The sequence below is a fragment of the Protomyctophum parallelum genome (genome assembly GCF_964188405.1).
Source record: "Protomyctophum parallelum genome assembly, chromosome: 20".
NCBI lineage: Eukaryota > Metazoa > Chordata > Actinopteri > Myctophiformes > Myctophidae > Protomyctophum > Protomyctophum parallelum.
Genome location: NC_139718.1, coordinates 30,702,664 through 30,729,497, shown reverse-complemented (window position 1 = coordinate 30,729,497; position 26,834 = coordinate 30,702,664). Strand labels below are relative to the sequence as shown.

The following is a 26,834-nucleotide window of genomic DNA, read 5'->3' as shown; positions in this document are numbered from 1 at the left end:
TCCTGTTCTGGGGGAGTGATTCTAGCCTGGGTTCCAGCCTGAATCACTGCGTTCCGATATTCTGAATTGTCACTCAACTACTACAAGGCTGCTTGACTCGCATCTCATAACGTCAACTGTTACGTAGCCAAGCCATGTTGTTGCTGATACGTCATCAGCCAGCTCCACTCTGACCGTGCTTCTCACTGTTGAAGAAAATGGAGCCATTCGAGACTTGAGAGTAAAAATCTACGGTAAAAAGTAAACGATTCAGTAGTCCATCGTCAGATTCAGTAGTACAAAAGAAATGACGGCTGTGTGGGGTGAGTTTAGTGAATGTTAAGGGGACGTTGCAGGACAACAGGAGTAGCTGCGCAGTGCGCATTGATACGTCAAACTGATACCTCAACCCGCACCACAGACCAATCGGAAGCCATGGTTCCATTTCAAGGTCATATGTCCCGCCTACATGTGGAGAATAGGAGACTTTCCAGACTGAGTGGCGCAGTGACATTTTCAGATCCGTGGAAGGCAGCGACTCAAGCTAGGGTGATTCTATTCGGATATGTTTTTCCTCCATTATGTTCAGTTATAATGTCTTCAACATGTCCAATTTCACCAGTGACTAATGCCTGATTTCTACATGGTTGAATGCTAGTGTCGCACACCACAATAACTTACTGTATATATGAGCTTGTCGCTTGGCTATAAAGTTGCACAATGCCAGAACGCAACTAAGGATAACTCAGGCTAAGCTATTTCATGGGGCGCCTCGATTCAGTAGCAACTACAACAGTTCTGATGGTGGTTTACCTGATGTACAGTATCGTTAGCAAATGCAACCGGCCATAGTAGCCTGCCCTGCATTTCTTTGTGGCTGGTGTCACTCCCATGTGGGTGGCACTTCCGCTTAGCTGGCAGTTTAGTGGCACTGCTGCCAAGCCAACTGTGTGACCTATTTTTCAACCCACCATGCTGATTTTATTAACCATGCCCCCTAGGGTACTGTTTCCCAAACAGTGGGACGGGACCCATTTGTGTGTCACGGACCAATTTTTATGGGTCACGACTCGAATAAAAATATTGTCTTTTCCCACATTTAAGTATATATATATATATTAGGGATGCACCGAAAGGGAAATTCTTGGCCGAAACCGAATACCGAATATAGGAAATGGATGGCCGAAAACCGAATACCGAATAGCCGAATACATCTTGTGTGGAATGTGGAATTTCATGGAATTTGATGCGATGCGATACGATGTGATCCGACACATTTAACCTTTTTTAGATTTTTTATTTGAAGCTAGATCTATAAGGAATAGGGTTGGGACTTCATTAAAAAACATCTAATTAATTAGAGGCTTTGTGATTAATTCATCTCAATTAATCACATTTTAATCGTATATCAATAGGCCTATTTGACCTGAGCAGTGAGCATTTTTTTCTACATAAGCATAGGCAATAAAACAAGTAGTAATAATAATAGTGATGATAATATTATTTATAGCTTCTCTGAGTACTTAAAGACACTTTTCAAGGAGAACATGAGAAAACAAATAAAAACAACTTTATTTGAGAAAAACTAAGACTATGGAATAAAATAAATTAAAGTGGAATGAGATTCCAGAGGTGGGTTTGAATTTATAGGTGGTGGCATGGGAAGTGCATTTTGTGGACAGTGAAACCCTGAGCATTAAACACAGGCAGACGCAACGATACAGTCTATCATTATTGTTAAAGCTACACATGATATTCCCATTCGTCTTTGTGTCTGCCCGTGTAAACGCAGCAGCGAGTGTGATGGGGTTGGGGAACGGATGGAAAGTACATAGTGTTAAAACTAACGTTAGCTCCCATGCTAGCTACTAGCTAGTAGCTTCCCTCGTCAACAGAACACCACCACAGATCGGGTGGAAGCTGCTGGATATCACGTTGCTTGTGCCTGTGGATGGGAAATAAGATTTAAAAGGCTATGGAAGCGTGGATGTTGTGTCGGATCTGCCTGTGCATTCCGTCTGCTGCTCGCGTGTTGTGAGTGACTGTCGCAGCGTCGCTGGCTGCTGATGCATTGTTAAAGAGCGTCATAAGCATGCGCCCTTCCTGCACTGGAAGTAGCAGATCTGCAAGTTATCTACCCGTCGCAATGCACAGCTCGTTGGGCTTGTACATCTGTGTTTCTCCCGCAGTTTAGTTGAATTATATCTCACTACTATTCGGTGATATTTTTTCGGCCTATTTGAGCCGAAACCGAATAGGCCGAAAATACATTTTTAGCCATTTTCGGCCGAATATTTTCGGTGGCCGAATTTTCGGTGCATCCCTAATATATATATATATATATATATATTTCAAAATATTTTTTTAACATGGCAGCTCTTGCGCAGGAAACCAGGTTCAAAGTTACATCAGTCAGCTTAAACATTGGCCACTTAAAAGAGATTTGTACTTTAAACTGCATTTCTACCCCACTCCTAACTAATACCCATGATATCACTTGTTAAATTCTCTCCATGAGCAAAGGTGAGGTGTAGAGGATAATTATCTCATTCCATTGTCACCCAATACACTGAAGATAATCTTATCTCTAAGAACGATGCTTCAGCCTCAGCATCAACATCGCCCTCTCTGCCAGCTGGGTCATTAGCAGCACCCTGTGTTCCTATTGGTTACATCCCACCACCCCCCTTCATTCCTGTAGACGCGCCTTACTGTTTTTAAAGAATCGAGGCCATCTGGGCTCCAAATGCTTTGTTAGTTTTTAAACGGCTCTGTAGCACCACGCTTAACACAAGCTAAGAGACGATGGCTTGATTTAACCATAGTTATCTCACCGGCTCAATGTGCTCATGATCTAATTACTGAGGTTGAGGGAGTTTGAGAAACAGACTGGTGTTATCTTAGCCTTTATTACCCTGTCACGGAGTCTCAGGCTGAGGAGTAGCTCACTTAGTGTATACCCCCATGCTGCCAGCCTCCAAATGAACCCATTTTATACATCAGCCAGCCAGCCAGGGAGAAACCTAAGACAGAATGCCCGCTTAGTGAAGCCAGCCTTGCATTTAATCTCTCTCTCTCTCTCTCCTCCAAATGGATTGCCCTTTTCAATAAATTACCTCTTTATGTAAAGCCCTAAGGCTCAGTTTATTCTGGTTATTCCAAAATGTTGCCAGATGCGAACGTTATTATTATTGTTTGTTGAACCATATGGACCCTAGTATCCTTAGTCTGGGGTGAAAATCGGGCAGATCTACAGTACAAGCTCACAACGTGTCATGTTGCAACCTATTGTGAGCTTGCAGATATAGCTATTTGTCTGAAGATATTTTGGCGTTGAGGGGCGAAAAAGAAGCACTCCTACACAGTATAGAGCCCTGGCCACCGAGGGGCCCCAGTCCATGTATATTAAGTGGTTAATGTAAGCTGTGTGATGTTTATGAACCTGACCTGATGGGGAAATTACAGCCACAGGACGGAGCCACGCAGAGAATGAGTGGAATGGCCTTTATTGGCATGGAGAGCCACATCACTTTCCTTTTCCTGTCACATGGCCCACAGCTGCATTGTGTTGATAATGACCACGGGGAAACTCTCCTGGCATGTAAACATCCCGTGCCCTTCTGATGCCCCCGTCATATTCTGATTGTTTGGATCCAAGCAGCTGTGCTCCTTACTTCCTTGTGACTGTTTGCATCCCCTGTACCATTGTTGATTTTGACAGCAAGTTTTGATTTTACAGTAGTTTCAGTCATAGTCTCTTGAATAGTTTTCATTTCGTTTTAGCCACATTTTATTCACCTGGAATGCTAGTCTAGTTTTAGTCGACTAAATATCATAAGATTTTAGTCGACTAAATCTACAGTTGATTTAGTCGACTAAATTTCTTTTGGTTGGCCTTGATGTCGTCATAATGACTGATCTACAAGCTCACAACTATTTTCAGCATGGAACAAATTGTAAAATGACTTATGCTGGATCTCTTCTTGTCCACTAGTCCCTTCCTAACATTTTAGTATAGTTTTTATTCGTTGACAGACACAATTGTCAATACATTTACTTTAGTTTTAGTCATCATAGCTTAGTTTTCATTTAGTTTCCTTTTTGTTTTCGTCAGTGAAAAAAGGTAGTCGACAAACATTTTTTTTGTCATTAATCGACGAAATGTCCTGCACTGCCCTGTACTCATCACAAACAATGTCATCAGCTTGTTTCAGCTCCAGTCAGCCTCTCTATTTCTGGCTCCCAGGTTGTTGGAGTCGGAGGCTTCGCAGGAATTTTGACACTTTAAGATTTAAAGCTCCAGAGATGAAAATCGTATGAAATGCGGATTCGTGGCGTGAAACTAAAAGGTTTCAGAATCAATGGGCTAAGAAATAATTTTTCTGCTCCGTTTAACACAATGCTCTCTGCCCTTCAGGGCCTGACTGCTCAGTCTCTGTTCCCGCCAACTCGTCCTTCTGGACCCGGGAGGAATACACGGAGGCGGGGCTGGCCAGGGCCTCCCACAAGGCTGTGGTCGACCAGGACATCATGTGGGTGGTCGGTGGCTACGTCTTCAATGCCTCCGATTATCACATAGTCAAAGGGTAAGTCGGATTTCCCCTTTTTGCGGTGTCTGTGTCTACTTAGATTAGATGGTGTTGGCAGTGTTGGATTTGACTCCAGTATGGTGAAAGGTGTACGTTTGATTACTTCTTAGGTGTGGTTTGTGTGACAACAGTAGAATAAACAAATATATATATATATATATATATATATATATATACATATACTAGAGACATGCAAGCCCGTCGGGGCCTGGCCCGCCAAAACGGGCCGGGCCCGGGCCGTCTCTGTCCCTGACCAACGGGCGGGCTCACGCGCCGTTATATAGATTTTCCGATGTGAATTTCACCCAGACTGGACTTGCTTCATAGTGACGTGACAATAACCCCCCCACACAGGCACACACACAAGCACACTCAAATCTGGTCAAAACTATAAAGACTTTAAACAACGTGTTTTACATTCTATCTCTCTCGCTCCGCGCCTAAACTCTCGTCCTCGCTCTCTCCTAATTATTATGCAGCGCAGCTGTACACACACACACACACACACACACACACACACACACACCGAGTGTTAAGTTAATGTTGTTGTGTTGAGAAACGACTGTTGTTTTATTTCAGTGACACCGAGTACTAAGTACTAAGCTCTCCTCTGACAGAACCAGGGGGGCAGTCAGCCAGATATTTCGTGAAGCCTCTTTTGAAATCGGGACTTCCTGAAAGTTCATATAATCGCCTGTTGTGGCGCTGGACTGGACCCAAAAAGCCCCATAGCTCCATAGAGGCCCATGTATTTGGGCCCAACTTCACCTAGACTGTATTACCTTAATAAACATGGTCATGAATACTTTCTGCTTCCAGTCACTAGTTTAAAGTCTCATTTCTAATGTCATAATATTCTTTTTGGAAAATTATGGTCCCATTTATAAAAGAAATTACCATAAAGTTGCGTATGTTCTGAGGGGCGTGGCTACCGTTACAGTCTATGATCGGGATCCCCCACCCACATGCAGTAACACCGGGGCTCCACCGGGCGCGTCACCGTCACAGAATGTTCCCTTTTTAATCAATGAAGGGTGGCTCCACTGCCCGCGTTGCGTTGCGTCTCCGTCACCATTAAAATTGCCCCGGTTCGTTTTTTGACGCACGCGACGGAGACGCAACACGCCCGGTGGAGCCCTGGCGTTAAGGCCGTCGGGATTGGGAGTCGAACCCGCGGCACACTACCAGACTTGGACTACCGGCCAAGGTGCCTGGACCGCTGATGAGCCACGGCCCAGGCCTCATTTAGAGACTATTTATAAAAATAGTGAAACATTCGGATGCAAGAAGCTTGTAGATCAGCTATTTAAAAGTATTTAGAGCATATGTGGTTAAGCATGCCATGTTGAAGTTGATTTACCTTTCTTTTTCAACAGGCTCGAGTTTTGCAAAAACATTTTTAACTCCCAGTGCCTGGCACATAAAGCACATAAAGCAGAAAACTGACATCCAACTGTTTTGTTAGGTGTGGGAACAAGCAACTACAAGTCTGCAAAAAGCAATTGCACATTTTCTCCATTGTAGACGAGAAAAAGAAGAAGTGTGCTGTAAACACTGCACACTTTCTCTACTTTTGTAAACGGCAATAGAAAATAGCCACCGATTTAAAGATAGGGCTGTGCTGGATAAACATCCTAGGATATCATTATAGCTGTAAAATTAGTGGTACGGCTCATGCTGAACTCCACCCAGCCATAGCACTGATTCAAGGGCGCGACGCTTGGTGTTTATAAGGCTCTGTATTGGCCAAAGTCTGTCTGGCGAAGTCTGTTAATGAATAGTGTAAAATACCACCTAGAAAAACGGTACATTTTAAGTTTGACTGACTACAGTAACTACATTTTGTGAGGTTCAAAGGTCATAGTGTCACACATACAGTATAATTAACGATGCATGTTATGATCTCTGATGTCTCTCCCATCTTTCTGTCTCTTCATTATTGGCAGACAAACGGCAATGAATATTTATCTTAAAGTTGGAGTATCATAGGCCTATTACCTCCCAGAAAATAACACGGTGTGCAATTTTTTATTTTTGTTGCCCTGCTATCCAACCACCAGATGAAGGCAAGCTGCAATGTCCTACATTCCTATCCTCCTGGTGGAGACCTGTGCCCAGAAGGGCACTTTTTCTAGTTGGGTTTTGTTTTCCTTTAAAAGTTAAATTTAAATGTTCTCTCTGGACACATCCAACAAAAGTTCGTTAAAGATCTTGGATTTGACTTTGTGGGGGGGGGGCGCACTCACCAAAGCACTTCTCTCCCGTCTCCTTTGCTGTTGTGATGCGGTCACAACTCCTTTTTTGGTTTAGTGAATTGATTCATTATTTAGACAATGTGGATTATTCCTTGTGTGGCAGACAAGGCATAAACATCACAAAAGAACAGAGGACACAGAACAGACCAAAAATAATCCCGTTATTGCATAAGAATGTGTCTTCAGGTTTTGGACAGATGGTTCTACTCTTGCAGTTTATGCGATGGGAATGATATGGACACGGATGCTTCAAGAGTGCTAAAACTTCCACGTCGATTTTGTCACCATGCCTTAACCTTCTCTCCCTGTCTTTTGTCTTTCTCCAGGTATAACCTCAGTTCAAAGAGCTGGCTGCCTCTCGATCCCACAGTCAACTCTGTCACACCGCGATATGGACACTCGCTGGCCTTGCATGAGGTTTGTGCACGCCACGGACGCCCAATAAAGAAGACGTGTAGATTTCAGAAGCGCTACGCTGCCGGGGGCTGTCAAAGGTTCTGCAGTAGCCTCTGTGGAATTTTGCCATGAGCCGTTCTCATTTCTGTGATAACTTTACTCACTAAGTACATTGACAGTACAATTTAGGCATTTAGCAGACGCTCTTAATCCAGAGCGATTTACAGTAAGCATGGTAATACATCATATGCAAAAAAACTCTCATGAATCATACGTAGGCTAAGAACCTAACAGTGGTCACACATACATATATCCACACTGGTCTAGTGATCATAAAAAGAGGAAAAACTTGACAGCTGGGAGGAGCAGGTAATCACAGCAAGGTATACAAAAAAATCACACCTTTGTGAACCGAGTGGTGCAACTCCCCTCCCCCCCCCCTCCTCCTCTCTCTCTCTCTCTCTCTCTCTCTCTCTCTCATATTAGCAGGCAACTCTCTCTCTCTCTCTCTGGCAAACAGCGCCCCTACTGGTACTCATTATATGATGCTCATAGTCACATAGGTGAACGCATAGGTGAACACAGGCATAGGTGAACACAGGCATAGGTGAACATGGACAAAGCTGTTCCTTGGAGTGGTTGCACCACTCAAAAATAGAACACAGGTGATCAAAATGGAAACGGCAAACATGCTTCCTACCAAAAAAGTCTCTGATTGACAGAATCCTGCTTGTGTCTCTTGGTGTGAATGTAAAGCACTGATTTGGTGTTGTTGTGTGCAGCGTGGCATTGTTCAAAGGACATTCAAGGACAACTGCAAAGTGACACCCTGGGGGGTTCGTATTGTCATTGCAGCTTTGATGATTTGGTGGAATGTCCCGTCAACTCCTGACAAATGTTATAGGCCAGCCATAATGAGACACAGTGGATGCATTATTTGACATCCTATCCAATCGTATATATTAAAATTAGAGGGTTAGCCAGTGGCCAGTGCCGGCTTAATGGAACACCACCAAACGGCAGGGAGAACGTGGTAGAAGACTCAACTATCGTCGCAAGATCTCTGAAATTATGCAGCTGTTATTACTTCATACCCCAGGCCCAGACGACATATATAGACGGAGACACATAGGGACACACGCGGACAGTCATTGAGCGGTGTGCACCACTCAAAAAAGGAATGGTTTTGGACAAAGTATTGATGTCTGTCTATGTTACACCCCTTTTTTGAAGAAACATCAGTATTTTTGCATGAAATGCACTATAATGCAAGTGGTGTTGGTAGCATTACCACAACAATAGTTCAGTGATGTCATTCCATCACGTCTCCCGTCCTCACAGGGGAAGATCTACATGTACGGAGGGAAGGTCGACGCCACGGGCAACGTGTCCAGCCAGCTGTGGGTCTTCCACGTCCACAACCAGACCTGGACCCTGCTGAGCCCGCGGGCCAAGGAGCAGTACGCCGTGGTGGGCCACTCGGCCCACATCGTGCCCCCTGGCCTGGACGGAGCCGGCCCGGTCATGCTGGTGCTGTTTGGACACTGTCCTCTGTACGGCTACATCAGCCAGGTGCAGGAGTACAACATAGGTGAGTTTTTGGCTGTTTCGAGTTATTAAAGAACGATTATAAATGTTTTAATTGTGGAAAAAAGCAGATCTACAAGATTACAACACATCGTGATGTGAGGTGTTGTAAGCTTGTTGGTCGGCTAATTTTGCATCTTACCATTGTTGGGGAACTTGCTTCTCAATTAATTGTCGGCTATTGGTTCTAAATATTGTTTTCAATATATGTTTTTGCCTTTTTGGTAATTGTACCATCATTAGTATATTTAAAATACAAAGTGCTTTCCGCTGTTCCTGGGACAAATAGTATTTGCAGGAACATGTTAGTATGTCTCTCATACTGTAGAAGGTGCATCAACCCGTTTGGTACTAGAGTCCCACCATCCTGGCTCCTATAAGCAAAATGTAACCATAGAAAGTATTTCATAATGCTATTTGACCCACTTGAGCTTGTTTCTTGCTTTTGCTGTTAGCTCCCATTATAAAAACAACCACATTCCTTTACCTCGGTATTCAGTAGTTCCCTTTTTACCAAGTAATTAGGTATGTAAATGCTCTAGCTTTAGCAGCCACTGGATCTAACGGCCCGCCAAAGCTTTTGGCCCAAACTTAACAGGATCCTCTGTTGTTGGCAGCCAAGAACACGTGGAGGTTTGTGAACACAGACGGGGCCCTGGTGCAGGGAGGCTACGGACACAGCAGCGTGTTTGACCCTGGCTCCAGAGCCATTTACACCCACGGTGGGTACCGCGCCTACAATGTCAACAAGTACGGACTGACCGGGGACCTGTACAAGTATGAGGTGGACAAGAGCAGATGGTGAGTGACTGTTGTCTTTTGGGTTTGAATTGTACGTTTTGGGAAAACACAACTGCCTATGTTTGGGTTGCAGACACACAATTTCACAACTTTTCATAAATTTAAAACAATTCCAACATTTTCAAAAGTATTTAATGAAAATAAAATCCATAGGGTAAATAAAGCAGTGAAAATAGGCATATCCACAAGCTTGCTTAGCAGTGCTGATTGGTCCAGCGGTTTGTGAGATTAGGTTTGTGTGTGTGTGCGCGCACAAACACACACACACACACACACACACACACACACACACACACACACACACACACACACACACACACACACACACACACACACACACACACACACACACACAAAGTCACACTCGATTACAATAACCTCTTTCAGAGTAAGGTCTTTCAAACGGCTAACCTCGTTCAGAGCCATATTGTAAAAATGTAAATGGGAAATACATGAATCCTTATGCCTACTGTACATCTATAGATCTTCCTTCCTCTAAAACCCCTCCCTTGTGTCGTTGCTGTAAATGTTTTCAAAATGCTTAAAACATGTGGTGCAACTCAAAATAGATGGAACCAGATTCTGGGCTTAGATTCTTATCATCCTGCCTTTGGATGACTACTAGTCATTACTTCCTGTGGCATAATTGGTTGGCACTTAATTAGAGCCACATGATAATGTTGTCTTCATGTTGTTCATCTCCATAACACTGTTGCTATTATAGTATTGTGAATTAATTCCAGTTAAAATGGAAACTTGCAATTTGAAGTGCTGTTTCTCATAGTGGCTCGTTCTGACATTTTTAACTATGCTAAATTAACTCTGTGATGTTGGATTAAGAGTTGTTCTGAAGAAAGCATTCTATATGCTTGTCACTGTGCTTCCACTATTAAATTAAGTTACTTTTGAAGACATAAAGTCGCACTCGAGGACAATAACCTCTTTCAGAGTACTGTCTGATGTCTGTTGGGACTTCCATTCTAAGAACTTTTAGCTGTGGTTTTTCAGGAGTCTAGACGTCTAGAAGGATGAGGGTCTGTTTGTGTGTGTGTTTGTGTTTTATTCCCCCCACATATTTCCTATACTTTTCAAAATATTCAAATGTAATTTGGAAGTCAATGTGGCTGAGATCGGGATAATTGCTCGTTTAGTGTGGATCCCAAGATTCACATGATTGATTAGATTATTGTTTTTAGGGGTAGCCTGGCTTTGTGTGTTCCTGTGTTCCTCCATGACGTCATGTGGCAGGGCAGTCCATGGACTTTTAATGAAAAAAATCACACTTGTGTGAAGTGAGGTGCGCTCTTATCATCATTCATCATCATGCATCATCTCATACTGGCCAATCAGACGTACATATGACGTAAATTTTCCCTTCAATCGTTTGATGTTTAATTTACGGAATTTTGACCTAATTTCTCTGTTCATTGTCTCAAATCTTGAGACGTGTGGGGACAAAAGCTGTATATAGGAGGGGCTAGCGCCCCTCAAAAACAGGACCCCCCCAAAGCAGAGGGCTTCAAGCCAAGTCTATGGACTTTTAATGTTTGTCTTTAAACGGGACCCTCTTGTGACGTTATGTGGCAGCCACAGTGGGCGCCCCTCACTTCACACCAGTGTGATTCTTTTTTTAACACGACACCGAACCAGACAGAGGAAACTGAAAAGAAAAAGATGAAATTAACAGAGGATTCGACAGATGAAGCTTCACTGCCTCCCTGTGCACTACAGGATTCAGTTTAAGATTTTAAACCCATTTAGGCCTGAGGCCGATTCTAAAAACGCCTCTAAATCCTGACCTGAAGTTTTCGGAAAAAACCTTGCCTGTGTTTAAATCTGGTCTGAAAACTCACTTGTACTCCCTGGCATTCGAACATGCTGATTAAGAGTTGCTGTTTCCACTTTCCACCTCATTATGTCTTTATGTTGCCCTGTTTTTCTATTGTCGTTTTCGCCTTTGATATTTTTCTGTGTACAGCACTTTGTTTCAACTCTGTTGTCTTAAATGTGCTTTGTACATAAAGTGGATTGGATTGGAGGCGTTTATTGACAGCGACAGTGTGCAGAGAGAAAGACAGAAAACGTAGAGAGAGAGAGTAGGGGAATGACATTCAGCGAAAGGTCTTGCCGGCCGGGAGTCGAACTGGGGGACCTACTGATAAGGGCATTGTGCCGTTTGGGTATATGTTCTATTTACATGTCTGCAAACCATCCTCGAAAGTGTGCTACAGTGCCATTTGTTAACCAGTTCTGTACTCTTTGGTTGGTAATCTAACAACCATTGCTCTGTGTGTTTCTTTGTGCAGGACCATTCTGAAGGACAGTGGTTATTTCCGTTACCTCCACACAGCAGTGATTGTGAGTGGGACCATGTTGGTGTTTGGAGGCAACACACACAACGACACGTCTGTCAGCCTCGGGGCCAAGTGCTTCTCCTCAGACTTCATGGCCTATGACATGGGTAGGTACCACATGTTTAGTTTTTATTTTAACTTTTTTTTATAAACCCATTAAGACCTGAGACTGATTCTACAAATCAGAACAGAACAGATTCCTGAAAAACTTGTGTTTCTATGTCAAAATCATATGCATTTGACTGCGGACCCCCATCTCAGTTAAATATTTTCTTGCCCAATGGGTTCCCAGATTGGTCTTGCCCAAATATGTTACACACATCAATATGACATCAGACAGAAGCCATGTAGCATGTAGCATGTCTTGTTTGTTTTGTAAAGCCTGTGACCTTGCCGATTTTGTCAAGATAATGCCTTGCGAAAGGGGTGATATTAGGGTAGAGGAAGGGGATATGTTTGCTCGCAGAAATTTCACCCACTAAGTAATCCGGTCTGTCTGGGGATTTAAACGGATGACTCCTAGGTCTCGAGCTCATTTGTCTAGCCTTGACTCTCATCCCCAAACTGCTTCACCCTGAGTAAATCAATGAGGTAAAAACATCCAGAAATTGATAGTTTGTAATTACACCACTCCCGGGTTGCCCTACTAATAAATAAAAAATCATTGGGGGTTCTAACTAGGAGCCAGAGTAGCTTGGTCAGAATCCATATTAGATGCCCATTACACCACCCTCGCTGCAAACACTGTTCCAACGTTGAGATTCTTTCCTCATGAAGCTGCTCATTAGTGGCCGTGACTCTTCAGTCTGTATGCTGTATTCCCTGCAGGCTGCATGACGACCTCAGGATCTCTTCGTTTCTCATTTATGAGACATTATTGAAAGGCAGTGGATTTTCAATCTCCTCTGGGCTGTGGGCGGGGCACGGGCGACCCAATCCCTCCCTTCCTACACCCCTCCTTGTGCGACTTTGCTTTCTATTCACGAGGACAAATGTATAACTGCTCTACAAAAGAAGCCTTCCAACAAACAGCTCTCCCACCTGTTTTTTCCTCCCGCATGATTAAAATCTGTCTCATCTGCGGAAGTGTTGAGAGGGAGAGGATGATGGATTGTGGAAGCGCATGCCGATTCACCACATTAATTACATTCTTCATCACCGATTATCCACTCTGCATGCTGCACACCCTCCTACTGAACTGTGCAAGTCAGAGGAATTGTCCACAGATCAGATGCTATCGCCAATTAATTTTCTTTTACATTTTTATTTCAGTTTTGTATTCTCTACTCAAACTCCTTGAATCACAACTTTTTGTCCCCCCTTTTTTTCCTTGTCAGCTATTAATTAACTTCCCTGCTCTGCTAGCTGTCATGCATCCATAATTGGACACAAAAGTTGCACAGTTTCTGCCTCTTTCTCCTCCTCTTCCTCTGTCACCAAACAGGCCACTGGTGCTGGTCTGTAATTGTCTTGCAATTATGGTTGAGACTTGAGTTGGGGGCGGGGGGGGTTGATACTCTGGGGACTAATTGCCCCCCCAATATAATATGCTGAACTCAATTAGCATAGCATTTATGGGGTCTGTTACCCCCTTGATACTAGTAGATGAATTAATTCCACACTCTGTGCCAGAGTAGCCTGGGAGGGCTGCAACTAATGATTAATTTCATAATCGATTCATCGGTCGATTATTTAAACGATGAATCGATTAATCGGATTATGGCACCTTTTTGCAATTACTTAAAAAAAATAGCTTCAAGTTATTTTAGGCATGTTGTAACTAACAATAAAGACAATAAAAATGAATACTCCTTCAAAATTAATATTTTACCCCTTTTTTATCCAATTTGATTTCATTGCCATTCCTACTTGTAATGATACTGTAATCTGTAATGTTGACCGTGTATAGCTGACTGTCTTTCTTTCCATTTCTATCTCTGGGACCCCCATTTTTATATTTTTATTTCTATTGTAAAATCAATTTTGAGAGTCCATTTGGTTCCATTTTTGCACTCTCTGTTACAGACCCTTTAGGGTCCACTTGGTTTACTTCCTAACTATCTATAATGTAGCTGGAAATCCCACTATGAGAACCACAGCTGTCCTACACAGTCTGTGTGGACACGCACGCACGCACGCTCACAGCCCCCCCCCCCCCCCCACACACACACACACACACACACACACACACACACACACACACACACACACACACACACAGTATGCACACAAGTTACAAGTAGCATGCTAGCTGATAGGGGAAACCGTTCTTATTTAGCAGCCATATTGGCATGTTCTCTAGGGTCTAGGCTTTAGTATCACATATTGCCAAAGTTAAACAGCACTGAATAAATCATTGTTAAGCAAAAACGTTCACGGAGATTCTGCTTTTGCCTTGCCCACTTCAATGCGCTGCTGAGATTACACACAGGTGGAACAAATTTGAGGAGCTAACGATCGTTAGCAAGCTACACTGCTAGTGCTCGTCCTGCAAGCTCACAGATTCAGACATTGGGGAGAATCTTTTGTCATAAGACAAACAAATATGGACAGTGGCCGTGCTCACAAATGCCATGTTTTGGGACCTGTTTGGGCATTTTGAAACCGGTTGATGAGCTGTTTTGAGCGCAGCCATAGAGCCACTTGGCTGACGCTCTCCTCTCTCTCTGTGTGTGTGTGTGACTGTGTGTGGGAGACTGAAGTTGGGAGAGAGAGACTAGATGCGGAGCGCTCTGGTCACGTTCAAGACAATCTTGTGTTGTGTTTATACCGACCCGTTGCATATTGTTCGTTCAGCCTAGTGCCGTTACTGAACGGTAAAAAGAAAACAGCTTTACGTTACATTTTAATGTTGGAAAACACCCGCGATAAAAATCGATAAGATAATTCGTTGGCAACGAATTTAATTATCGATTTTTATCGATTTAATCGATTCGTTATTGCAGCTTCCGATCCACCTATGCTTTCTATGGCATAGGCAGCTCCCGGCCGGATCCGCCGGGAGAATCTAGACACAGCTGCGCGACATGAGACTGATTAATTAGAGCGACAGAGAGAGAGAGAGGAGTGTGTGTGTGTACATGTGTGCGGCAATTTAACAAAGATGCAGACAATCCGAAATCAGCAGAGAGTGATCAACGTTTGCGCTACTCTATGCCGAATTAGCCTGTCGCTAAGTCCCACCCAAGCCCGTTGTTGGCCAATACCACGTTAGCAACGGTTACTAGGTTAGGATCCTGGTCAAGCTTGCAAAGTTGCAATGCTGGTCAAAATGGTTAAGCAGTGTCAATAAATATATTTGCTGTACACATCATGTGTGGACCTCAGAAAGAGGGTTTGTTTTCTTACCTGTTATGAGCAAACTAGTCCATTCCATGAATTATTTCGCTCCGTTGTGCAGTTTAATAGTATCTATAAAAATAGGCTCACTTGTAACGGGAAACGGCTCTCAAAATCAGTCAGTTAGCACATAAGCGAACACAACAAAAGCTGATTCTGACAGTTTATGACATCAGGAAAACTCATGCCGTTTTATTTTCGTCTTTTGATAGATTTATAAAGTAACTATATTGGTTGGAGATATACAGTGAAGCGGTTCTGGTGTTCCTCAATCGTTTGTAAACAAGTCGCCATGCTGTTTGAGATGCACCCAGCTGCAGTCCCAGACATTTCTCCTAAAGCGTCTCCCTCAAACACGTCCAAAATTGTGTATGGTGTTTGCGACAAGTGGACGAGATCAGATACATTATTTTGTTTACATCCAACGGTCTGGATGGTAAGTCTGGGACCGAGGCTATACTTCAGGAGTGTGTGTACAGATTTGGACCAATCAGATCGTTTTGTATAGGCAAACTTGTCAGGGTTGCCAAGTCTGCTTATTTCCCGCTACTTTTGGCTTAAGGCTAATAATTAGTACTGTAATACATTACCAAAACATTAATTATCATAGACATAGGCCTACATAGTATTTATAATGATAAATGCATACAATATTTTTATTAGGATTATATATGGTCATATTATTGTGTTTGTTTTGGCTTGTTTTTCTTGATTTGGCTTTAAGAGTTGGCTTGTTTTTGGAGGTGGGTTGGCTTATATCTCTCACACAATGTGGCAACACCGAAGTCAAAACAAAAACATGTTTTTTATTTTTTATTAAATGAGTTTTCCTGTCATAAACGGTCATAATCAGCTTTTCTAAAAGAGCGAGTTTGAGAGTTGTTTCCCCGTTACAATGGAAGTCAATGAGAGCCTATTTTTATTTCTAATATGTAGGCTACTATTAAACTGCACAACGGAGCGAAATAATTCATGGAATGGACTAGTTTGCTCATAAGGTAAGAAAACAAAACCACACATGCTGTACAGCAAATATATTTATTGACACTGCAAAACCATTTTGACCAGCATTGAAAGCTTGACCAGGATCCTAACCTAGTAACCGTTTCTAACGTGGTATTGGCCAAGAACGGGCTTGGGTGGGACTTAGCGACAGGCTAATTGAAGTGGACTCGGACCCAGACTTTTTTTTCCCTCCCTGGAAATAAAAACGTCTGGGTTTCCGAGGCTAGTGCCAGAGTGACATGCTGTACCATGTGTGATACCGGTCATGGACACTAGAGGGTACTGTCAGCCAGCAAATACATTGCAATTCCTTTTTCCCCCCCTCAGGGAAAGCTATGATGACTTCTAGTTGTACTGCAGTGCACAGGCTCAAAAGCACTTACAGTACTGCATTCACTCTTTTGTATGCAGTGCATTCCTGATTTATACGATCACATCTGATGTGGATCACCATTGTAATTAATACTTAATCTACACACTTGCTCCCCTTGGGACGTTTCTTTTCTACTAGGGATGCACCGAAAGGGAAATTCTTGGCCGAAACTGAATACCGAATATTGGAAACAGTTGGCCGAATACCGAATATCCGAATATTAATTAATATTATATATCTTTTTTCCTACCATTGCTGTCATGGTCGTACAGCTCTTTTTTTAAATATATATTTTTATCCCACGATTTTGTAACCCATTTTTCACCCCTGTGTCAATCATCTAATGTGATCCTGGGCTCTACACACCCTCCTCTTTTGAATGCATTAATAGCATACACTATTCGGTGATATATTTTCTACTTATTCAGGCCGAAACCGAATAGGCCGAAAATGCATTTATAGCCATTTTCTGCCGAATATTTTCTGTGGCCGAATATTCGGTGCATCACTATTTTCCACCTCAGTTAAGTTTGTATATATCCTTTATAGTATACATTTAGTTTTCTAGTTATTTGTCCATATCTGTGCAGAGCTGTTAAATTCCACAGTACTACCGTACCACAAGCTGTATTATGTCCCAATCATGTGACCATAAACAATATAATCTAATTATAAACCATTAACAGTTTAACTTGCTTTTGCTGAAAATTGGTATGATTTTTCTTTTTTAAGACCACAGGTTTGTCAGAACTGTTGTCAGAACCAGGTTCTCTTTGCCTTCATGAGGAGTCATGATAGCTCAGCTGCCTGCTATCACTCAATCATTTTAGATGAAGGAGAACTTTAACTATATGAACCTGAAAATAGCATATCTAGAGGAACCAAAGGAGCAGACCTAGTATAGAGCCCTGGGGGACCCTGGTCCACAAAGTATTTAGGGTTAATTGCCTCAACGGCAGCTGAGGTTTCGGTGTTTTGCTCAAGGGCATTTTGACAGGAATTGTCAAGCGGCTGTCCACAGAGATTGGAGCTGGAGCTGTCTGATTATCTGCTTTTGGTGCCTATTCTATGTCCAGCTGCCTCGGAACACATCAATCATGTGTCATTAGAATTTGCTGAAGCCATGTTTGACCTGATAAATTAAACGTTTGTGGATTTGGGATCAGTCTCGTGACCTTCCAGTTAACATGTCCGATTCTTTTCCCGCCACCTACCCCCGGAGCACATCAATCACATGACATTTAAATGGAGTGTTGATGAAGAGGTATATATCATTTCACATGCAGGAGGGAAAAAAAAGATCCCTGACCTTCTGGTTACGTGATGTGACTATATGTCTAATGGTCACCACCATCACCATTATGTCACCTGTACTTGCTGTTGCTGGTGATTTTATGACTACATGTGTGGAAAGAGTTTAGCTGTAGTAAGGTCCAAACGTGACCCCCAGGTCACTTCATTCACACTGAAGTAATTCATTGAATACACTAGAATGATCATTTGGTATGAGGAAAGGGTTTGCTCCCACAAGCATCAAAGCCCATGCATGACCTTCTGGCTATGGGATGCTATTCCGTCTCACCATAATTATATTGCATGTCAACCTAATGTGCTGCTGTATTTAATATGTGTAGATAGTTTAGCTGTTTCAGGGGTCAAATGTGTCCGCTTCTGGCTGTGGCCCCTCTAGGACACATCAGTCACATGCCATGTGATTATAATGTCATTGAGGACATGTTTGTGTAATGTGCCATGTTTGGCGTGAGCTTGACTGTCACAGGACTCTCTTGTGCCCCTTCCGAGGCCACCTTGTCATCTATAGAGACATTTGATTTCATATGAATTTGAATTATGACGGATTTCACATCACTTGTGTTGAACTCTGATTTATAAGACCTTGTTCCTTAACTTAAGCCCTATTTCGACAGAAAATAGCCAATCTGCAAGCTCACAAAACATCACAATGGGCTTGTAGATCGGCTATTTTGTACGCCATTGACAACGAAGGGACAATTTACGGCATATTGTGCCTCATTACGTCATTGTCTCTTTATTGTTAATGGCGTTTAATGTTTGTGTTGACACTGTTTGTTTTACATCACCATTACATCACCTAATCAACATGAGTTAGACTTTAATATATTGGCGCCCCTCACTTCACACAGGTCTGAATTTGTTTTTGTTTAGATTTCTGTCTGGAGAACGCACCCAGGGATGCCGGCCAGGGATAAAGTGGTTAACATATTGGCAGATTTCATATAATTTGGATATATGAGAGGAAATTCAAATATATTTGGTGTTCTTAAAAGGGTTATTGCAAGGCTCAAACTTGTGACCTTCAGGTTAAAAGAAAACACCCCCCAATCCCCCCAGGGAACATCAATCACTTGTCATTTCAATAGACTCTTGCTGAGGATGTGTATCATTTCATATGTGGTAAGGGTTTTGCTGTCACAAGGATTAAAGCTTCGCCCTTCTGGTTATGAGATGTTTCTTATCCATTGTCATCGCCTGTCAGCACGGTTTAATGTTGTTGATGACATACAGCAGGAATAGTAGACTATATAGGAAGGGAAAAAAGGAAAACCATATGTTTTAGACGTACGTTTCCAAACAAAAAATAAATCATATTTACACGAATATGTTGGACCGTCCACTCGATATACAGTATATTTGTTGCTGTCGGGGAGAAACTATTTTTTTTTAGGGTTTTGATTTTTTAATCCATGCTTTACATGTTGGTTTCATTTCCTGAAAAATAAAAATAAATAAACATTTTGGAGTTTCTTCTTCTTGGGTTTTCCTGATGTTTGCATCAAATGTGTGACCTTTGGGTTAACTGATGGTCCCTCTAACGGACTGCCCTGTAGGTCACGTCAATCATGTTCAATTTGATTTGCCGTTACATGTGTGATGTCATACATATAAATAGGGTCAAAGCCGTGACCTCTCTGTCTCTGTGTCTATGTTTTACAGCGTGTGACGAATGGGCTGTGCTGCCCAGACCTGACCTTCACCACGATGTCAACCGCTTTGGACACTCTGCGGTCTTCAATGACGGGTAATCATAATAAAACCTTTTGACTAGGCTTCATATTTTAGACCTTTGCAAGTCTGTACGTGTCTCATCTTAGTATACTTGTGTGTACCCATTCCACTGCAAACTCCAGTTCAACTTCACTTAAGGATCTTGTAGCGAAGTCATACATACCGTATGTACATGCAGTGCAAACTTTGTTTATTAGCCAAACATATGGCAATGCATGTATGATCTTCATATGAAATGTTAACATTTCTTAACCGAGATGACCCTTTCCTGCTGTCTTATTAATTTCTATATATCGATGGCTGAAGAGTGTATACACAACCTGGCTTAAGAATGGAATCCTCTCTTTTGTCTCTCACCTGTGTGGACTACTTCTATACTGTTTTCCAATTGACCATATTCATGGAGACCATTTTTCTCTTCCGTCATAATCAAGGGGCATAATTATGATGCAAGAATAAAATGGCCACAGATATGAGACTTGCATGTAAAAGTTTCAATTACACCATGACATTAGATGATTTTTCATTACTATACATCAGTGACATCTATTATTCATGCACGGCTTTTTGCATTATTGGAACCTCATGAATTTATTATGCTAGACATGGTGGTTGTGTGAGGAGATGAGTTATCATCATCAATAAGTTACCACCCGCTGAAGAAGGGGTAGCGATCTGTTATTAAAATATCATATACTGTTATGGAGAAATGTGAGGAAGGAATATTACACTGCAAGAGTTGGTCAACTCAGCAATCATCCTCCTCCCTTGGGGTGGAAGTAAAGATGCCATTAATTAATTCATTGATTCGTTCAGTGTTTTATTCAGAAATATGAATCAATTTCACGCTTCATTCATTAACTCACACACACAAATCATATTTTTCTTCTGTGATATTACTGACGGCTTCCAACTTACACTGACTCATCCATCCATTTGTCCGTCCGTCCGTCAGTCCATCCATCCATCCATCCATCCATTTATACACTTGCTCATATAGTACATTTTCTTTCCTTCCCCCACCTCTTCTCCTCCACCTCTTCTCCTCCTGAAGGCTAATTAGTTCATATGCCTCCACGCAAAGTTGAAAATCAGTTATTTACCGTTTCAGTTGACGATGTCAACTGAAAAATAATCTGCTTCATCCAGGCTACCTCCTCCTTCAATCTCTCATCTTTATTTTCCCCTCTTGCCTCCTCTTCCTCCCCTCATCCTCTTTCCCAGCTGGAGGCGGGGGGGGGGGCTCTTTCTTATTCCTCCTACCGCTGCTTCCTCTCCATAATCCCTGTGGCTTTCGCAGTGCTCCGCTGGGAGGCACCCTGGCCCCCACCAGCAGGGGGGGAGCTGTCTAGGGCCGCTCGCACAGGAAGAGGGGTGCTTGTACGTGGAATTAACTGACTTGCTATGGAAGGGAGGGATGGAGGAATAGACTGTCAGACCGCTCCTGCACAGTTTGCCGTTCACACTCTGAGCCGGGGCTGACCTTGGGGAAGGAAGGGTGGAGATTTGTCTCTGGAGGGAGAGAGAGAACTGATCTTTATTTATTTATTTAATCTGTGCCTTTCATGTACCCTGCTTGTTTCTCACCTTTCTCTCACCCCTGCCTCCCTGCTGGCTCGTACCTGCCATGTCCCGTCAGATTTGTGGAAGCTTTCATTTCAACATCTTCTTTCGTCTCTCTATCCCGTTCTCTGTTGTGTTGCCTCCGTCTCTCCTTTTCTTCTTCTCGCAATGTCTGTCTGTGTCTCATTACCTCCCCCTCTTTCTCTGTCTCTAAGCCTCGCTCTTCATTCTTACCTAGTGCCTTTTGTCTCACAGATGTTAACCCTCATTCAATCGAGAGACAAGTTTTCAGTTCATGTCGTGTGCACGCTCTGTATTCATCCACACTTACACGCTCTCTTGCCCTCCTCTCTCTGCCCTCTCTGCTCCTTTCAGCGTCATGTACGTCTTCGGGGGCTTTAACAGCCTGTTGCTGAGCGACGTGTTGGCTTACACCTCTCCCAGCTGCTTTGCCTTCTCCAGTCTGGCATCCTGCAGCCAGTCCTGGCCGGGGGTCCGCTGCCAGTGGAACGCCACCCAGGGAGCTTGCATGCCGTGGGAGAGCAGCACCAGCGCCCCGGACCAGCAGCAGCTCCTGGTCTCCTGCAACGCCAGCACGTGTAGGTTGAGACGCATTTGTGTGTTATATAGCAGTGGTTCTCAAGTATTTTTAATATGCATTTGACCGCGGACCTAACCTGACTCTGCCAGAAGGCAGAGATGGCGACTCGAGTTAAAGACTTCTACTTAAATCGCACTCGAGTCGCCACAAATGGGACTCTAGACTCGACTCAGACTCGCCCCTCAAAGACTCCAGACTCGACTCTGACTCGCGCTCAATGACTCTCAATGACTCGTGGAGTGTTGAGTCATTACCGTATTTTTGGTAATACGAATAAAATGCCCAAATTTACCTCAGGTGTGAGCGGAGCGCAGCTGATGAGTGTACAGGCTACAAACAATCAGCACATCCATCCCATGAGATGGTCAGCTGAGACCGATTAGTTTAGGCAAACAACAAAAATATGTTTTTCACACTTTTAAAGCATATCTGTGGTCATCATGGGCATACCCAATAGATGCCAAAAAAAAGAAAGAAAATGTTTGTTTTAAAAACGCCATTGACAATGAAGGGAAAATATACTTCATATTGTCCCTCATTACGTCATATTGTCTCTTTATTGTTAATGGCTTGTTTTCAATCACCATTATATCACCTAATCAACATGAGTTAGACTTTAATATATTGGCGCCCCTCACTTCACACAGGTGTGATTTTTATGTCAAAAGTGCCTTATAAAGCCTGTAAACAAAAACGTACTGCCTGGTGACATAGATCAACTCTTGTGAATATAAATCCACCTGTTTGATTCCCATAGCTGGGCATTCCTTCAAACACGCCTGATTTTAATTACAGAGCTACTCCGTTTTGAAACTTCAAAGTAAAAAAACTAAAATGACATTGCACCGGTCTTTAAGTAATGTCCCGAACAGAACTACAGTAAAGAACTAACTCTTTCTGAACACTGTAAAGTGTGTTATTACCTTAATAAGCAGGCAATAATGTAATGCTAAAATGCACCACCCTACATGGCAACGCAGCGCAAGCACACAGTGCTGCTACTGAAGAACCCCTCATTGTTATGTCAGTTTGAGTTATCAGTGGAGAGCTTCACAGGACACGTCTTCACCCTGCCATGTTAAAATATAACATGGCATATATTTAAAAGAAAAGGTAAATCTTGGATTTCACCTGCCAGTTTGTCCGACGGGATGGGGAAAAGTTATTTTCTCACCCTGTTTGCAATCCCACAGCCTGTGGCGCATGTCCCTACAATCGCATTGATCTTCAGCAGCTGCACATATTGTGGACATAATGCTTCCGCTCTCTTGATATTATTCTAGATTTCATTTATTTAATTATTTAAATTTACCCCCTAAGATCTCATCGGAATTTTTGGTACCATGACTTTCAATCAGACTCCTATCTCTCGCAGAGTGTCGCACATGCGGTCTGATCAGGCTTGTTTGTGATAGACAGCTGCAGGTGCAGCCTTGTGAGTCAGATTGAAAACGGTAAAACTTGCAGTGCGTTTAACTAGGGTGAGTGTTGGTGTGCGTACAGTATGGGTGATTGGATCTGGTGCGTCTATGCATATATATCTATCTGCATGTGCCATGTTTGTGTGCAATTTTGTATTTTATACCGTCTATGTGTGCCTGTGTTTCTCTGGGTTTCCATGTCTACAGTACTGTACGTGCTAAAGGGCCAGTGTGTGTGTGTGTGTGGGGGGGGGGGGGTGGGGGGAGTATGAATAATGATACCGGGCAGCACCACTGAGACTCCTGGTTCTGCTGTTTCATCACGGCCACCAAAACATCCTCAATTTCCTCCCGACGAGGCCAGTCTCATTTTGCGGGAGGTCAGCTCGTACAGAGGTCGCAGGGGATGAAAACCGTGACTTGGAATATCTCTCACGGAATTGTAATACCGTGGCGTGTTGTGTTGGCCTCTGCTCTGTTGTTGTCTGGCAGGCGCCATGGTTACTCTCCACAGAAGTCTTATCTCTCTTGGGTTATACGGGAGATGGAGTTCTGCTCTCCAGCCAGATGACTGGTGCGGATGAGTGGTGTCAGATTGACAGTTTCAGCTACAGTCAATCAGTGCAGTGGTCCCACAGGACCACTGCCAGGGTTCCGGCCCGGTTCCGGCGAGCAGCCCCACGTCCGAAACGGTAGAGAAATGACACGAGTTACTGTGTGGGGGTCCCTCTACTGTACCCTCTACTGTACTGTACTGTCACTGTACTGTACTGTACTGTACTGGCACACCCAAAATCATCATATATACAGTTAATATGTGTGTGTGTTAGGTGATGGAAAAACAACCATGCTATTTTCGTGCTCATACCCACCCAGGCACCCAGGAAGGCACACAGGCAGGCAGGCAGCCAGCCAGCCAGCCACACACATAGCTCCGTAAGGGAGTGGTTGCACCACTCAATAAGGGAGTGGTTGCACCACTCAAATAAATGGTAATACATTAAATACATAAAAATAGTCATCATGAATCGTAAGCTAAGAACAGTGGAATATCTATATAATGAAACTACCGGTATGTGTATACACTATAGAATGCTATGTCTATATAAAATGCTATCTAAGTTACATAAGTTGAGCCTATGCATACGCCTGTAAGGTTGTCGAGGCTAGGGTAAGTGCTATGGCACGTGCTACGGGCTAAGATGGAGTCTGAAGAGGTGGGTTTTCAGACTACGGCGGAAGATTGGGAGTGAGTCTGCAGTTCTGATTGCAATGGGAAGTGCATTCCATAGTTTTGGAGCCAGAAGGGAGAAGAGTTTGGGACGTGTGAAGTGCTGTCCCGGTGTTTTCAGCTAAGGTACTTTTAGTGCGGCAGTTAAGCTCATCATATGGAAGGTATTGTGCATTTTATGACTAAAGCATGAAACATTCTACAGTGTTTCTATATACTATGAAGTTTGTTTTCAGACGTGGAACCACTTCTGAGTTGATGTCTGTAACTCGTTAGAGGCTGTACACATATCGGGTTGTCAAAAACATGCATTTTTCCCTTTTTTGCAGGCACAAAGACAGTATATCAATAAGAAGAGTTCTGGAACCCACTAGTCATCATCAAATTGCTTTAATAGGTTAAATTAATTCAATCATTAGGTCACACAAACACCTCACATAAACACAGACACAAAAATCTGATTTTCAACCATTTGTGTTCAATTGGATTGAGCATTTGACATCTCTTCTTAACATATCCTATTTGCAGTAAAGAGTGTCTACCATGCAATGACATTATTAGAGAGGCCTAACAGTCTCCTGAGCATGAACAAAGGGCAGTACACTTGAGGGCAGACTTTTTGCACTTGCATCGCTTCGTGCACCCTTTCTTGCAACCACAATGTATCAGTTCATAGCAGCTCTGTGAGGCTTCTGGAAGGATGGACCACAGTGGCTGCCATCCCAATTATTCTTTCACCCAGCCCCAATCAGAAGGGCTAGGCTGGATGAAGGGAATGGCATAGAAGCCACATTGATGACCAACAGTGCACAGTGGCACAAGTCCTGTCGAGTAAGATACAATCAAACCAAACTGCAGCGACCACGGAAGTCTCTTTTGGCCTTGGTGAACATGATCCTGGATGGGGCCAACATCAAACACCAGACTCAGCTTCTGGAAAAAGGAACTTCTACCGCTGCTCTTTCAATCTCACAGCTGTTGGTTTTCAGTGTCAAACATACACGAGCAGAAAAGTCATCAGGTACGTACAACCGTAACCGTGAAACTCCACTTCCTCTGTATGTGGCAATGAAAGTCCATGCTGTCACACGCAATAGAGGGCTAATTGACACTCTCTTCAGTCTGGGTATGTGTGTGCCGTGTGGCATATGATCGCCTGCTGCAGGTGTCAGCTGACATTGCCAATGGAGTCTGCCAGCGTTTCATAACCCTGAAACTCCACTTCCTCTGTATGTGGCAATGAAAGTCCATGCTGTCACACGCAATAGAGGGTTATTGCGTGTGCTGCTCTGATGAGGTCCATTGAATGTCTTATCATGGCAGCAGAGTGTGCGTTGTCCAGGAATAAAGGCAATAGTGCATTGATGGCTGCAGGGGGGATTACTGTCTGCTGGATGTGAGCATGATAGGCAGACCATGACACCCAGGTTGCCTGGTTGGTTTCTGGATCATCCAAGGCTGCCTTCACAGTTCTCAACCACCCATCTTCTTCTTCTCTTGTTCTTGCTATCAATACTTTTAAAGGGCCTTTTACTGGAGGGGCTCTGAAGGTCTTTGTCTCCGAGCAACTGGTGGCACATTGGTGTAGGCTTGTGGCAGTGGCATGAATGACCTAGTGGATAGAGTGGACTGGTTAATCACAAGCACACCACGGTCAGAGCCTACACTTTCATGTGTAGGGTGCTGCATCAAGGAGATCCCAGTGCCATGAAAGGAGTCCTTTGCTGTTCCAGAGCTCGGATTGTGGTCAATATTGTCCTCCGCAGCTGTTGTGAAGAGTCCATTGCGCATTTCTTGCGGGCACACAACATCTTCTGCCATGAAACGCTGGCAGACTCCATTGGCAATGTCAGCTGACACCTGCAGCAGGCGATCATATGCCACACACATACCCAGACTGAAGAGAGTGTCAATTAGCCCTCTATTGTGTGTGACAGCATGGACTTTCATTGCCACATACAGAGGAAGTGGAGTTTCACGGTTACGGTTGTGACGTACTGTACCTGATGACTTTTCTGCTCGTGTATGTTTGACACTGTTGAAAACCAACAGCTGTGAGATTGAAAGAGCAGCGGTAGAAGTTCCTTTTTCCAGAAGCTGAGTCTGGTGTTTGATGTTGGCCCCATCCAGGATCATGTTCACCAAGGCCAAAAGAGATGTAGGTACAGACTCCTGACAGTTAGGATGGAATGAGCCATCAACTTCTTGGAAAGCATCTCTCTCCGTACCACTTGTGCTGCTCTCACTAAATGCATGGCATCACGGTAGTGATCACAGGCCTTCTTGAGAGCA

General features: G+C 43.4%; 1 protein-coding gene across 4 annotated transcripts in view; it reads left to right on the top strand.

The window, feature by feature from the left end:
• Window positions 1-26,834, top strand: part of atrn (attractin) — a 158,010-nt gene that overhangs the window by 28,966 nt on the left and 102,210 nt on the right. For all 4 annotated transcript variants that reach the window (XM_083792563.1, XM_083792562.1, XM_083792564.1 and 1 more), the window contains exons 6-12: window positions 4,397-4,565; window positions 7,150-7,240; window positions 8,561-8,810; window positions 9,424-9,607; window positions 11,914-12,068; window positions 19,655-19,739; window positions 21,665-21,888. In XM_083792563.1, the coding sequence (XP_083648689.1) occupies window positions 4,397-4,565; window positions 7,150-7,240; window positions 8,561-8,810; window positions 9,424-9,607; window positions 11,914-12,068; window positions 19,655-19,739; window positions 21,665-21,888 (1,158 nt within the window). The remainder of the gene's footprint in view (window positions 1-4,396; window positions 4,566-7,149; window positions 7,241-8,560; window positions 8,811-9,423; window positions 9,608-11,913; window positions 12,069-19,654; window positions 19,740-21,664; window positions 21,889-26,834) is intronic.